Source organism: Gossypium arboreum, chromosome 7 (genome assembly GCF_025698485.1).
Source record: "Gossypium arboreum isolate Shixiya-1 chromosome 7, ASM2569848v2, whole genome shotgun sequence".
Taxonomy (NCBI): Eukaryota; Viridiplantae; Streptophyta; class Magnoliopsida; order Malvales; family Malvaceae; genus Gossypium; species Gossypium arboreum.
Window position 1 is genome coordinate 69,396,905 of NC_069076.1, and position 16,195 is coordinate 69,413,099.

Consider the following 16,195-nt stretch of genomic DNA (forward strand, 5'->3'; position numbering starts at 1 on the left):
TTGGTCACCAATATTTTTGGTAGCCTTGGAGTTGGTTGGGTGACACCTTTCACCGTGTCAATTCAACTACCACAACGACATCAATTTATTTTGTCTTCTAATCCCACCATTTAGAAAAACAAAGGTACAAAAGTTTCTGTAATCTTTGTAACTTTGTTTCGGACTACTTAGAAAGAGAGATGGCACTGATTAGGAAAATCTACGATAGAACACCAAGAGCATGCGTTTTGGCCAATGTCTCAAAACCCCAGAATCCCAAATCTGTATATTCAGTTCCATTTAGATCAAATCTCAAAGGAAGTTTTTCTTGTTCTTGCGGATTGGTTTTGAAGAGCAATGGCAAGTTAGGGACAGTTAAGGTTGGGTCTTTTAAGGTTTCTGCTTCAATGGCAACAGCAGAGAAGCCATCAAGAGCATCAGAAATCGTGCTTCAACCAATTAATGAAATTTCGGGTACGGTCAAGTTGCCCGGTTCCAAATCACTCTCCAATCGGATTCTGCTTCTCGCTGCTCTATCTGAGGTATGCCGATTTATTGCTCTATGTGAAGTTAATATTTGCACTCCTTAATTACCTTCCCTTTTTAATGTTTGTTGGATATGTAGGGAACTACTGTGGTAGACAATCTGTTGAATAGTGATGATGTTCATCATATGCTTGTTGCTTTGGGAAAACTTGGGCTACATGTTGAACATGACAGTGAAAAGAAACGAGCCATTGTGCAAGGTTGTGGTGGTCATTTTCCAGTGGGGAATGGGGAAGGTCAAGAAATTGAGCTTTTCCTTGGGAATGCTGGAACTGCAATGCGACCGCTTACTCCTGCTGTTACTGCTGCCGGTGGCAATTCAAGGTCTGTCTAATTATGATCCTTTTTACAAGTGAATTGTAACCGATTTAACCATTTTATATGGAGCTTTACATATAATTCACAGAACCATCTTCTTATATGCTAATGCTCTTTGTTTTGTGCATGTCCATTGAGATTTTAAGCTAATGCGTATATGTTACTCATCTTTTTAGCTACATACTTGATGGTGTACCCCGAATGAGAGAGAGACCTATTGGGGACTTAATTACTGGTCTTAAGCAGCTGGGTGCAGATGTTGAGTGCACTCTTGGCACTAATTGTCCCCCTGTTCATATAAATGGAAAGGGTGGTCTTCCTGGGGGAAAGGTATGGCTCAGATTATTTCTGTTATGTTCCTGTGATTTTATTTATATTGTTGCATAAACCTTTTTGCAAAAGGGCTTCCTTCAGAATTTGCTTTCCTGAGGTAGATTTGGGGAGCCACATAAGATTCCACTAGAAATGACTTTCCATTCCATTTCATTGTGCAATCAATACTATTTTCAGTTAAATTGTCAATCTCCATGCTTGTAAAACAATGCACCACCTTTTGTTGATGTGCATAAGTCAATTAGGTTGTAATGCTCTCTTGTTAAATAAGGACATTGCAGTTGGAGAATATTTTGGTTGGGATTTTTTTTTCTTTTGAATTTTGCTATGTCTAGGAGTTGCTTGTGAGGTCTTATTCTAATGTTGTTTTTTGAGTATACATGGAATGATGAACGTGTTAAACTGTTAGCATTCTGTTAGCATTAACCATTAATTTGGCTCATATAGTCCTTCCGCCTTGATTCATACAAGGTTTTAAATCATTGAGAATGCAGCAGGAGAGGGAAGGACATTTTCCTTTCTTTCTAACCATTCATTCCAGCAAATGCATCACATTCATTATTTCTTAAAAGTTTGAAAATTTTGACTTTTTGTGATATCTAAGCTGTGTTCTCTTGCTTCTTCAAAATTCTAGGCTCTGTGAAGGACAAAGGCTATTTTCACTAAAATGAAAAGGAAAAAGACTAGTGATTTAACTTCTGGATTTTGTTGCCAATATTCATAATAACTTCTAGCATGGCTCCTTTTGCAGGTGAAACTCTCAGGATCCATCAGTAGTCAATACTTGACTGCTTTACTCATGGCAGCTCCTTTAGCTCTTGGGGATGTGGAAATTGAGATAATTGATAAGTTAATTTCAATCCCTTATGTTGAAATGACTATAAAGTTGATGGAAAGGTTTGGAGTCACTGTGGAGCACACAGATAGCTGGGATCGATTTTTGATAAAAGGAGGTCAAAAGTACAAGTAGGTTTCTATGATGTCCACATTTTTGTAGCAGTACAATTTCATAGTCTGTTTGGACTAAAAATCATAAACAGGTAAATCTTTCAGGTCTCCTGGAAATGCTTATGTTGAAGGTGATGCTTCAAGTGCTAGTTACTTCCTTGCTGGTGCAGCAGTCACTGGCGGCACTGTCACAGTAGAAGGATGTGGTACAAGTAGTTTACAGGTACTCTTTATCGTGAAGTCCATGAATGTTAATGCATTCCCAACCAAATTTAATCATAGTTCGAGTATTTGTGGATGCATTTGCTTTTGATTACATACATCATCGCTTTATACCTTTCAAAAGTGCTTTTGAATTGCTTTGACTGTTATTGAGGTTGCTCTCATATCCTTTTTAATTGGATATCCAATTGATTTTTCCACCAGAGATATCATTCTGCCTTGATGTCTTGCTACATCTGAAACTTAGCTCATGTATATTTCTTGGTTTTTCTTTTGATCAAGGGTGATGTAAAATTTGCTGAGGTTCTGGAGAAGATGGGTGCCAAAGTCACCTGGACTGAGAACAGCGTCACTGTTACCGGACCACCAAGAAATCCCTCTGGAAGGAAACACCTGTGTGCCATTGATGTTAACATGAACAAAATGCCAGATGTTGCCATGACTCTTGCTGTTGTTGCCATTTATGCTGATGGTCCTACTGCCATAAGAGATGGTATGGTCTTGCTTTTTATTTCTCCAATATACTGTGCACATGTTTTAGTACACATGAATGACAATCTTTGTTAATTTGAAACTTAACCCTCAAAAAGCCTTAGGATTAAAAGAGATCTGTACCTTCTCATTTTTGTTAGTTCCGAGCATGAGCAATGTGTTGTTCTAATTTATTTTGCTTTTGAAATATGCTTGCCTTTATGCCATTCTTTTATTTGTAACATGTTCCATGATTTCTATTCAGTGGCAAGTTGGAGGGTTAAAGAGACTGAAAGGATGATTGCTATATGCACAGAACTGAGGAAGGTAGATTCTAGCTTTTCGCTTACAAAATTCTTTTAGACTGTGTTAGTTTGGCAGCTGTATTTCCTTACTACATTGTGTGGTTTAATACTGTAGCTTGGAGCAACAGTTGAAGAAGGACTGGATTATTGTGTGATCACTCCCCCGGAGAAACTAAATGTGACAGCAATTGATACTTACGATGACCATCGAATGGCCATGGCTTTCTCGCTTGCTGCCTGTGGCAAAGTTCCAGTTACCATCAAGGATCCTGGTTGCACACGGAAAACCTTCCCCGACTATTTTGAAGTTCTGGAGAGGGTTACAAAGCATTAAACACCTTTTATAGTGGAGGATATGTTGCCAGTGTCTAAAATCATAGACCGAAAGCAGTTGAACCTTGTTCTTGAGATCTACTTTGTATTCTTGGAGAATCTGGAGTTGGTTATTTTCTTTCTAGTTTTGATGACTTAGTATCTGATCCCTGTCCTGAAGACTGTAATATTAAGCAATACGGTTCTATAGAGGATTGATTCTTTTTGAGAAATACTTAGCACCTGATAATGATATTTCACATTTATTTTCTTCATCTCCAAAATGGAAAAGAGAAAGGCTTGCCAGCGCCACATTAGATACTGTTCTTCCACTTACATGGAAACAGAAAATCTCTTCTATACCTATACCTTAAAAAATAAATCCCCAAAGAACACCTATCCAGATAAATATTTTTTCTTATTTTTTAGTGGCACCAAGGCATTTCTTTTTTCAAATTCATTGTTTTTTAATTTTAGATTTACATCTATACAATTTATAAACTTACCTTCTTTTTGTTGACATTACAGAAAAGTGATTAAATCATGGTTAAATTTCAATTTTGAGTTTTGTATGCTTAAATTTACAATTTATTTACATGTGACCCTCAATGGATTCTCTCTCCTCTTTTGTATTATAAAAAGTGGATTAATTTTAGTTTTAGTCACTCTATTATGTTTAAATTCAAGATCTAATTTTTATATTTCAATTTTAATATGATTTGATCCTTATATTTTTAGTTGATATCATTAACTTTTATTAAAATATTATATGGGTTATATATAATTTGATAGCATTAACCCTATGTTTGGATTGAGATAATATAAAAGAAAGTAAATGTGATGCGAGTCTCAAGGCCCAAAATAAGGCTAATGAACGTGATGGGCTCAAATTTCCTCAAGGCCCAATAACAAGGTCGAAGTTCAAGCAAATTCAAGCAAGATTGAACAGGATCATCCAAGACTTCGTTACCAAGGCCGTATTGCACACACGACCGAAAAAGAAAATCAAGAAATTGACTCTTGGCCCAATTTTGTTGTTTCGGACAATTTCAAGAATAAAAAAAATCAAGATTTCAAATCTTGGTCCAAGAAACTGAATCTTGTAGCCAAGGCGCATCAAGTTTCATTTACGAGCTTTAATGAACCAATTTCGAGAGCAAACGGATCACAAGATCAAGTTCTTGAAAAAATGGCTCATTAAGATGTCTACAAGCCCATCTTGAAGTCTGAAAAGTAATTTAATCGAATATCAGGCCAAACTATCAAAGTGGCCCAAATTGTAAAATATTTAAGTCTAATTTTATTTTAATAGGTGGATCTTCATGTAAGAATTCAGTCTAAGGAGCCCATTTAATTCATTTGGCTGAATTCCCATTAAAAGTCCACACTTAGAATTATTGTTTTTATGATTTTAATTATTTGATGAGTTGTCATGTTAGTTATTCCATTAGGGTTAGGAAAACTTATTTTGGGGAGCATAGGTGTTCACCCTTATGCAAATACATTTGATTTATCTTTTTTTGAGTTAATAATAATTCTCTTTGAGTTTTTCTTCAATAATTGCTCTTGAGTTTCTTTTAGAAGTTGTTTTAACAATCTTTCAAGTTGTGGGAATCATATTTAAGCTTTTTCTTGCCCCGATCTCTTTCTTGGAGGGAGAATTAAAGCCATTGAAAGGAGTTGTAGATTCTTAATGTTTACCAGGCTTCTTAGTACGCCATCTTCTCTTTTCTATCCTTAATTTATCGTTTCTTGCTTATTTAAGTTAGTTCTTATTGTTTTAGCTTGCTGATTTTATTGATTTTTGTTCTAGGTTAATGTTGCTTCAAGAAAGACGTTCTCCTATCTTGTTCCATTAAAAAACACATCAAAATTAGGAGTTTTAATATTTTCTTGTTGTTTCAAACATTCTTTCACAAAATAATTTGCTTTTGTCTTTAAAATCACTTCCAACAAATTTGTTTGTATTTTGTTTTTCCAAATTTGGTTGGAGCATTTTCTTAAGGTCTAAGGACGATTTCTTTCCATTCAAGAAACCCTAATTCTTTCTCTTTTGGACTCTTTACCAGCCAGTTCATCTTTCTTTCTTTTTTTTCAATTTCGTTTGACTCTCCTTTGTGACAACTAATTTGTTTTCTTTGTTTCTCGTTTTAGTTTATGTTCGTCTAGAGATCTAAGATAAATCCCCGACTTTGATAAACTTTACAATCTGCTTCTGCATTCATCCACATCATTCCTTATTAAAATGAAATCAAGAGAAAAGAATATTTTTTCCCTTGTTCAGGTAGCTTTTTTTTTTCATTATTATTTAGATAAGCAAAAACTAAGGAGTTAAATATCTTTCCTTTCCCTCAAAATGCTAATGTTTAATTACCTAAAATAGGGTTTGAGAGTTTGGGGTTCTAGAGTAAAATGGCATGGAAGTCATCTGATTGATCTACGTAGTATATTATCAATATGGGTTGTGTGGTATTGATTCAGGGTGTGATTTGATTAATAGTTTGTTGGTACTCATATCTTCATAAGTATTCGCCAAAAGAGTGTGTATCCACTCGTGATTAATGTTAGTGAACAATTGTTTTGAGATAAGTGTAAGGAATAAAATATGGTCTATAAGAAACGGTTTCTGAATGTATGTTCTGCTGAGAAATACATATGTAACAAAAAGAATTAAGAAATGTCTGAAGAAATCTTTAGTTAGTCAGATAAGGAAGAATTAGTATGTTAAGGGTTTGATAGTTGGTGTATATCTTTATATTAAAACTGTAGTGGTTCCCGCCCAATATAAGTGGTTTAGAATGATGGTTGACGCATAAAAGCTTTTTCAGGAATATAAAGTATCTGTTAAGTTATGATGTGATGAAGCTCACTAAGTACTCTTGTAATTATAAGGTTTGTTATTGTTTCCCAGTGTTCAAGAATTGTTGCGCTAAGAGTACACTAGTAGAATGACAAAGTAGGTTATTATGCATATAGTGGAAAAATGACGTAGTTAGAGTTATGCCTTATGTGTTTATTTTCATTAAACTTTTTTTTTATATATAACGAATCTATAATAAGTCTAATGTAATTTAAAATATTTTCCTTGTTTTAGACATTAAGTTTCGAGTTAAAATAATAAATATAGTGTTTAAAGAATTGAGTAATTGTCAACTTTTTGATAATTTGTTAAATATTGTGATCTAACACCCGAGATCTAGATCGACGAATCGGGTCCAATGGAGGGTGTTACAATCTTTTTACAATGGACACCATAATATCAAAACAATGTATTTGTATACTTTTAAAAAACATAACATCACTTATATATATATATATATATATATCATACACTCATATAACAAATTTTGCAAACATTCATTCATTCGTTCATTAATGCATACCTATTAGTATCTACTACAAATCTCACATTTATCGATGTAGTCCTTTTTATGCTATAAGTCATTAAAATTATATTTGTATATATACAATTAATAAATAAAACCATAATTCAAGCATAATAAGAAAATATTTAAGTTCCATATGACCTTACCTAGAAAACGACAACCACAAAGTGTAGGGACTAATATGTAATTTCTTTTATTTTTCAATTAACTTCAAATTGATTTAATTCCAAATTTATAATACTTCATCACAAATTATCAATTCCAACAGCCTTTTTAACATCTTAGTATATGCATATAAAAACTTAATTTTATTTTATGCAATTTCTCTAAAATTTCACATTTTATTCAATTTAGTCTCAAAAATCGAAATGGTTATATCTTTAAATTCTAATGTTCATTTTTCAATTCGGTTTAATTTCATCCATGTACAACCCTCTAAATACAATAATTATATAAATTTCATATCAATATTAACATATTCACATTTTAATCCCAATACTCAAAATTAACAAATTTCTCTTTACAAAATAGTCCTATTTCATAACAAAGCTTCAAAATCAACCATTAATTATCCAAAAGCTTCAAAATCAACAATGATAACTTTTAAAATCTTTGATAGTTTTACAATTTAATACTCGGCTTAGTTAGATTAAACTATAAAGATCTCAAAAATATAAAATTTATGAAAAACGAGTTTGAACTTACATGCAAGGGTGGAAAGGTTTTGAATGTTTGAAGCTTTCTTCCTTCCTTAAAAAATGGTGAAAATGGTGATAAATGAAAAAATGAAGATCATAATGGCTTATTATTTTATGTTTTATGTTTTAATTATAACATATCCTTTAAATTTAACATTTTTTTTACTAATTAAAATATACCTATCGTCCACTACTATGCAAAAGTGGTTATTTTATACTTTAAATCTTAGATATTTACCTTTTAAACCCTTAGAACTATTAAAGCTAAAATATGATTAACTTTTATATTTTTACAATTTAGTCCTTGTATATCAATTAGCCATCCAATTACTAAAATTTCTAGACCAAGATTCAATTCACCTATATAATAGCTCTGTATATACTTAATAAAAATATTTATGGGCTCGATTTACAGAAATGAGGCCCCAATACCTCAATTTTCATAACCCACTAACTTTTGAACCGATACACTTGTACCTTGACTAAGTTTCCAAATAGCTAAAATTATTAGACAAAATTTAGTATAATACTATATAACCTTGTAAATATTAATAAATAATATTTATTGACTCAATCATTGAAAAATGAAGTTTCAAAACTAGTGGTTTTGGAACTACTAAAAATCGGGTTTTTACATCAAAATTATTATCATCCACCTTCTGAGAAGTTATTGTTCATTCATCATTTTTCACCAATTGCAAATTAGGAGGGTTTTAAATGAGCCATAAGTGATAAAAACTAGGGGAAATATTTTATCTAAAACTTGTTAAAAAGATAGAGTTGTAAGAGTTATACCCTCTCCTTGAAAGGTATTAATTCTAACACTAAATTTGGAAATCCTTTGTAGAGAAAAGCTAATATAGTTGAGTTAGTCAGTTGGAACTGAACCGCTATAAATCACTTGTATAAACTTTTCTTCTTTTTCCTTTTTTATTTAGAAAAATTTATAAATATTTTTAAAATATCAATTGACACCCTCCATTTCTTGTGGTTTACTATATTAGGGTGAATGGCTTTAGTTTTTTTTTTTTCTTCTTATTTTCTTGTTGTCCTGGGTCTATTCTTCATTTCAAATCGTTGGTAGGTTTAAGTCTAGTTTAGAAATGTTTCTCAAAAGTATTTTTAGCTTCTAAAAATAAATGTTTTTAGACCAATTTTTGGCTTGGGAGAAATTCTTCTTTCTCTCAAAAAATAGTTTGTTTAAGAATACGTTTGTTTCAAAAACACTTTTGAAAAACATTTCTAAACTAATTCCTAAGCTAAAACATGGTGATTTGCATGTTCATCATGTGCCATGAGTGTAGGTGGTGAGTTGCATATATTTGTATCTAGCATGATCTAAAGGAATAAATAAAAAGTATTGTATTGTAAGGTATTTTTAAACGTAATGTAGTCTTGTATAAAATTGAAACTCTTGCAGAATTATGTGGTACTGTATAATTCAATTCAAACTTTGCCTGCTCCCATTTATATATGTTTATTTCATGTATTTATCTTCCATTATTCTTTTATTTTATTTGTTGTTTCAGTTATTTGCTTTTCTAATTTATTCTCTTAATTTTAATACATTCATTTTGTTCACAATTCTGAATTAGATTCTGTTGTTCATTAGTGTTATTTAGGGTTTGTTGCTACATTACACTCTTTTGAAATTATAAAATATATTTGACTGACATAATTTAATTAAATTGTAATTTTTTATGTCGTATTTGATAGTATAAATTATAATTATAAAGTTACATAGTTTACATTTAAAAAATATGAATTATTATAAAAATAATTAGTACGATAAAACAACTAAAATTAAATCATCATATGCAATATATTAGTTTAAAAAAGTAGTCAATAATATGATTACTAATGTTTGCAGAATTGGATCAGTATCAAGCCATTGATTTGCCAATCTAATTTGTCCATCCGGTTTAACTAGTTTTTTTTCCTGGTCAATCGATCTGTACTGATTCTCGAATCAATTAATTTAATATTTTTTTAAAACCGATATCTCAACTTATTTTTAATCCAACCTACTCATATGTTGTTAATAAGATTAAAGTGAGAAGAGGAAAGAGTTTTAGAGTGGCTGCCGTAGTTTGGATTGTATAAACGGTAAGCAGAAACTGGCAATGTAGGAGGGCATATTTCACAAACGAAAAATAAAATCGAAAATAATAAATTAAAAACTGAACACCGACTTGAACCTTGATATTTTAATGGTTTTAAACAATAATTGAGTTTTAAATTTTAATGTAATATGTAAAGAAAATATAAAAAAATTAATTATTTGTATTTTGTTGTTTTAAAAGTATTTAATAATATGATTTTGAAAATGTAAAAGTAATAAAAGAAAGTAGAATTTTAAAATAAATCCAAAACTTAAAATTAATATAAAAAGAAGAGAAGAAGGTAAATCTGTAATATGGAAAAAAAACATGTTGAAACAGCCAGAGTCCAGCTTACATTAACTAGCATGGAAGGAACAAGTTGCCGCTTTGCCAGCTATTAATACCAAGGTTGTTTTTCCTCCACACACCCTCACATGGGAACTGCTGCCACCCAATTTTCTTTTCTCTCACAATTATATTATTTGTCCATAAATAATCATGATTCCACATCCACTACAGCTCACACCATTACCATTAAATCAAGATCAATGTATGTAACATTTTATTTTTATCATTTCACAATCTCTCACTCCACTTCAATCTTGTTTTTTTTTTTTTTTTTGGGTAAAATCATAAATTTTTAATATGTTTGTGGTATCAAATATTAAAATTAGTATGATTTAGTGAAATTAAGATTTACAAATCAGAAAAATAGAAAGAGGGATGAGAATTTTGGTTTTGAGTAATGCATTGATAATGTGGAACATAAATTGCAATCCAAGATATGTATAAGAAGATTCCATGGAAAGTTCCTTTTGCCTTGGTTTCAAGTCTATGAGCTGCGCTCACTATTTCTGACTCCTCCTTTCTCTCTCATATGATTGTAGACCCTATGTCATCATCTTGTTAGATTTCTTTCCTTTTATTTTTTTCTGCGGTCATTTTTTTTTACAAACTGTAAAAAATAATTGATTTCTCATGCATAACTTACGTGTTAAGATTTACCATCCAGCGAAGTATAAACTGATTTTTATAAAGCAATGTGTTTAAAACTATGATACTTTTTACTCGCTTTGAGGATTTCCAGCATAATCATACTTACAAAAGCAAACGATGGGTGATTAAATATTTAAATTAATAATTTGGTGGTCCCAATTTTAATTGAATTTTGTGCAGATGCCAGAGACCTGAATTTTTAACTGGCAAAAAGAAAGCTGATTTTTTTTTTTAAAATTTACTAATTCAATAATTAGGGGTTGATAATTGTAGAGATAAACCCAATCCCAAAATCCCTCGCAGATCTCTCAAGTTTTGGGGGAGATTTTTTTAATGTAGTAATTTAGCATCAAAATCCTCGACCACACCATCTAAAATAGAATCCCAAACTTATAACTTAAATGTGTGTGTGTGTGTTTTTTTAAGTGTGAATGGTGGGAAATTAGCATCGAAATCCTCATCCACACCATATACAACAAAATCCCAAACTTAAATTAATTTCTTACCTCACAGATAAATTTAGCAAAGCTGGTATTTTTTTTCACTATGTACTTATTTATTGCTTATCTCAAGAAGAAGAGCAATATTCTTAACCTCCCTATATTTAACGGAATCAACCCATTTCATTAAATACAGACTTATGTTGATAAATAATCATCCTAAAGTTGTTTTCTTCTTTTTTTTTTCCCTTCTTTTTAAAACAAAAATCAAATCTTGATCTCTCTCCCCCCATTGAAAGAGCTCCCCTCTGTATCTAAACCAACGGAGAAACCAACCCATCATTTCAAGATTCTCATTTTCATCATCAAAATGAGAAAGAGGTAGCCAAAGTCACTGCAACTCCATTAACACGGATAATATAAACAACTACTTCCCTTTCCCACCGACAAAAAAAGATTTAGTCTCTCTGGAGTAGCCACCCCTAAACCCTGAAAACACAGAGGACAAAGGTTTTCCAGATTCTGGGTTTCTTCCGAAATAACCTCACCAATGTCAAAGCAAATGTCTCATCTCGACAATATTCCATCAACACCGGGGAAATTCAAGATGGATAAGTCACCGTACATTCACAATAGGTTGAGGTGGCATTCCTCTCTTGCAAAGCTTACCTTTTGGTCTTTAATGTTCTTGGGCCTCATCTTGATTTTCTTCTTTCGATCTCCTTCCTCCAATCCCCTTCCTCAAGATCCTTCTCGCCGCTCTCTTCGTACCTACAACTGGGGTGGACCCGCTTGGGAGAAGCGGGTCCGTTCATCTGCCCGTATCCGTTCCCGTAACGGCATCTCCGTTTTGGTTACTGGAGCTGCCGGTTTTGTCGGCACCCATGTGTCGGCTGCTTTGAAAAGGCGTGGAGATGGTGTTCTTGGACTTGATAATTTCAATGACTATTACGACCCTTCATTGAAAAGAGCTAGGCAAGCGCTTCTGGAACGAAGTGGGGTTTTCATTGTTGAAGGAGATATCAATGATTCGGCTCTTTTAAGGAAACTTTTCGAGGTTGTCGCATTTACCCACGTTATGCATTTAGCTGCTCAAGCTGGCGTCAGGTATGCTATGGAAAATCCTGGCTCTTATGTGCATAGCAATATTGCCGGTTTTGTTAATTTACTTGAAGTTTGCAAGTCTGCTAATCCACAGCCTGCAATGGTGTGGGCTTCTTCCAGTTCCGTTTACGGTCTTAATACCAAAGTCCCATTTTCTGAGAGAGATAGAACAGATCAACCTGCTAGTTTATATGCTGCTACTAAGAAAGCTGGTGAAGAAATCGCACATACTTATAATCATATATACGGTCTCTCTTTAACCGGTTTGAGGTTTTTCACCGTTTATGGCCCCTGGGGAAGACCAGATATGGCTTATTTCTTTTTCACTAGGGATATATTGAAAGGCAAGTCAATATCAATATTCGAGGCAGCTAATCATGGCACGGTGGCCAGGGATTTTACCTACATAGATGATATAGTGAAAGGGTGTTTAGCAGCACTGGATACCGCCGAGAAGAGTTCTGGTAGCGGAGGGAAGAAGAAGGGACCGGCTCAATTGAGGGTATTCAATTTGGGGAACACATCACCAGTTCCAGTTTCAGATCTGGTGAGCATATTAGAAAGGCTTTTGAAGGTGAATGCAAAGAGGAATATAATGAAGTTGCCTCGGAATGGAGATGTTCAGTTCACACATGCCAATATCAGCTTGGCACAAAGGGAGCTTGGGTATAAGCCCTCAACTGATTTGCAGACAGGTTTGAAGAAATTTGTGAGGTGGTATCTGAGTTACTATTCTGGTGAGCAGAAAGCAGCTGGATAAATCATTCTTGTGAATGTTGTGGTAGGATCCTCCGGATATCTTGTTCATTATCATTCTTATCATTGTTTCTTTTTTCATTGCCCATTATTGTTATTTCTTGTATCTTTAATGAAGCCATATAGGGAGGGATATCATGTCCTACTTTGAAGAAGTTTTGAGATCAGTGGACATTGTTTGCTGGGCAGGCACACGCTGTATCAAAAGAACACCGGAACAATTTTTCTTTTCTTTTCTTTTTTTTTTGTATTTGTTGCTATTTTTGGCATTGTAGTAGAATTCATGACTGATAGAGCATATGGTGATTGGTGGACATGTATCATTTGCTATGCAATTCCAATAAAATAGCACACGATATTATGTTCTTCCATTCTTGTAGATAAATCCGATCGAATTTTGAATTATTGATTTTTCCAAATTATAACTCACCCTACGTCATTGTATTAAATGTAAAATAATACTGCTGATCTTCATGTCTTGCTCTGCTTCTTTACTTTTCAGATAAGCAAATCTTCTTGACTTCGATACGTCGTAACCAGTACTTGTTCTTTTAAGAGAAGCAAAGTGTCTCAAATCTGTGAACAATGCCAAAATTACACGAGAAACACAACATAACATACGACAAACAAGCACACCAATACAGTAAGAACAAACAACTTAAGCTAAGCACCCAAACTAAATTACCAATAGAAAAATAATTTGAAAGCGACCCCCTCCTATTATGCTAACATAACAGCTCCACATATCACACAACCTCTTCAAACAATTCAATAATCATATTTGAATTGTGGGCTGAGGATTTTGATCGCAGATGATAAGTAGATTCAGAATATTGAAGCCTTCAAGGAGATTTCAATGCAAGCAATTTGGTGAATTTTGTGTACGCTGTTACTGCTGCTAAGGTGTTTATTTGTAATAGGAGTTTAGGTGCTTTTATCGGATTCCAATCTACCTAGTTTTGGTGTGTGTGTTCTGGGTACAATTGCAAGAAATAAATTACCACCTGGTCAAGCTAATGAAGATTTTGGAAGCACATGTTGCACATTGTTTAGCTTCTTTTTTGAGTTGCCAGTTGTTTGTGGACTGTTGTTGGATAGCGACAGAATGGAGGATTTGGTGAATGTCTTCAAGTGCTGGTTGGAGTTTCTATTCTGGTGTTGTTAGAAAATATAGACATCACATATCTAATAAGAGTAATTACATATTATTATTTATTATCATAAACATTTAGCCCAAGTTAAAAGTGATTTAATTTAGTTAAGGTTTATTAGGCTTTAGTTATTAATTAAAGTATGAGTCAAATATGTGTAAATACTCTAATAATTAATTTCTAATTGATAATGGTCTGATTAGAAATTAAGGTTAATGGGAAAAAGTTATATATTAGGGTTATGATCTCCAAATTACACATAGGTAACTTTTCTAATATCCCGTCTTTAGAACAGAGAGTCACTTTCTCTAGATTACTTATGTGTCAATTTGGAAGATCAAAACCGTAAGATCTATAGATTTCAAGAAATTAATGAATTTAGGTACGCTTCTGTATCTAGTTTTTTTCTTAATTTATTCTTGATAATTTGACATAACATATCTGATTTATGGTTTGTTAAGTTTTATATAAGATATTATTTTACGGTTCTAACAGCTGCATCTAAGGATAATGCTGACCCATTTTTTGTCTTTGCCAAAAAGTCGACATGAATTAACATTGTGAACCTTGAGAGTCAAAAGAATAGAACACAAAATAAGAATTCTAGTCTGAAGTTTGATGGAAATTTTGAAGCTGTCAATAGACAACAATTGTGAGCCACTGGGTCCCTGTGCAATTGCAGCTCCACGTGTCATGTCATTTTGGTTGTCATGGATTATGCTTAAGCATAAAGTCCAATGGGGAGTTAATGTCGAGAGTTCTTGGGATCCTTGATCAGGTGGCCAAAAGAGTGTCAAAGTTGAATAAGCTAAGTACAAACATACAGAAATCACTAATCCTTTTGAGGGAACCTACAAGATTAAGATCAATTTTCAGGAAAATGAGCTTGTTTCTTAATTTTCAAATTATCCAGAAGGTATAAGCCACAAAAGTGTAAAATCTCCTTGATTCGTGGGAATTAATTTTATTTGATAAAAGCCATTAAAGTATCCAATTGGAGATGGAGGAGGTGTTCAGAGAATCTCGGTGGAGAAAGAAGAAGAGAGGGGGAGAGAGAAAGAGAGAGAACCGAACCAAACTAGATGACCCTTGCAAAGTTACATTGATGGAAGAGATGTTTAGTTGTTTCCTTGTTAGTGATGTAGATAGGACAAAAGTTATTGTTTGAGGATAATCATCTCAATAAGAGGTCTTTCGTACGGAGACAATTATTGCATATCTTCCATAGAAAAATAATTATTTTGTAAGGGAGTTTAAATCATTAAAGATTGAACCAGACTTTTTGTGGAGTGGTTGAAAAAGGGCTACGAGGATTCGTCTGACGTAGGACAGAGTAAACATTTTTAACTGAAAAAAAGGCCATGATGACTATATTTCCATACAATTTTGTCTTCACCACCTTAAACGGATAGAGTTTTATTGATGAGATCAAAGGCACGGTTGGGGTTTTGTCTTCACTACCCATTGAAAGGCATGAATGGTTTTGTCTATGCTTTTACATACATTTTTTGGAACCTTGAATATAGAAAGAGAATACTAGAGGAGAGAGGCTAGGGTGGTTTTAATGAGGGTAAGTCTTTTGCCCGTCGATAAACATTTTGGCTTCCACAAAGCGAGCTTGTTATTCATCTTATCAATAATGGTATGGAATAAATATTTTTTCCTGTGCAATTTTCTCAATTCCAAACCCAAATATTTGCCAAGTTGGTCCACTCTTTTATTGAACCATCTCTTTTCTTAATGGTTAGTTGAAGGGTTGAGAAAGAGCTCAGACTTGTTAAAGTTTATACAAACATCCTCGAGCAAAGTCTTAAGTGATTTACAAGACTGGACAACGACATTGTAGAAGATAAAGCAGTCATCAACAAAAAGAGGGTGATTAATAAAATGTGTATTCTTGGAAATTTTTACGCCCTAGATAGATCCATCCGTTTCAACTTTTTGAAGCATAAGAGAAAGGATATTCATGCATATGACGAAGAGGTATGGCGAGAAAGGATCCCCCTAATGTAGTCCTCTGATTGGGTTAAAGCATTTAGTGAGAGAGCCATTGACGAGAACTTGGTAGGAAACTGTGGAAATGCATTGATGGATTAAATTAATCCATTTTTTATCGAAACCTATCACT

General features: G+C 33.2%; 2 protein-coding genes across 2 annotated transcripts; both read left to right on the forward strand.

Moving 5' to 3' along the window:
- Positions 1–3,667, forward strand: LOC108467256 (3-phosphoshikimate 1-carboxyvinyltransferase 2-like). The gene is made up of 8 exons (XM_017767851.2): positions 1–521; positions 605–849; positions 1,020–1,173; positions 1,928–2,142; positions 2,230–2,347; positions 2,629–2,839; positions 3,083–3,144; positions 3,238–3,667. Exons 1-8 carry the CDS (start codon positions 180–182, stop codon positions 3,454–3,456), a joined length of 1,566 nt encoding a protein of 521 aa, XP_017623340.1. The 5' UTR covers positions 1–179; the 3' UTR covers positions 3,457–3,667.
- Positions 3,668–11,051: 7,384 nt separating this feature from the next.
- LOC108466572 (UDP-glucuronate 4-epimerase 3) lies at positions 11,052–13,341 on the forward strand. The gene is made up of 2 exons (XM_017766955.2): positions 11,052–12,941; positions 13,035–13,341. Exon 1 carries the CDS (start codon positions 11,607–11,609, stop codon positions 12,918–12,920), a length of 1,314 nt encoding a protein of 437 aa, XP_017622444.1. The 5' UTR covers positions 11,052–11,606; the 3' UTR covers positions 12,921–12,941; positions 13,035–13,341.
- Positions 13,342–16,195: the final 2,854 nt, after the last annotated feature.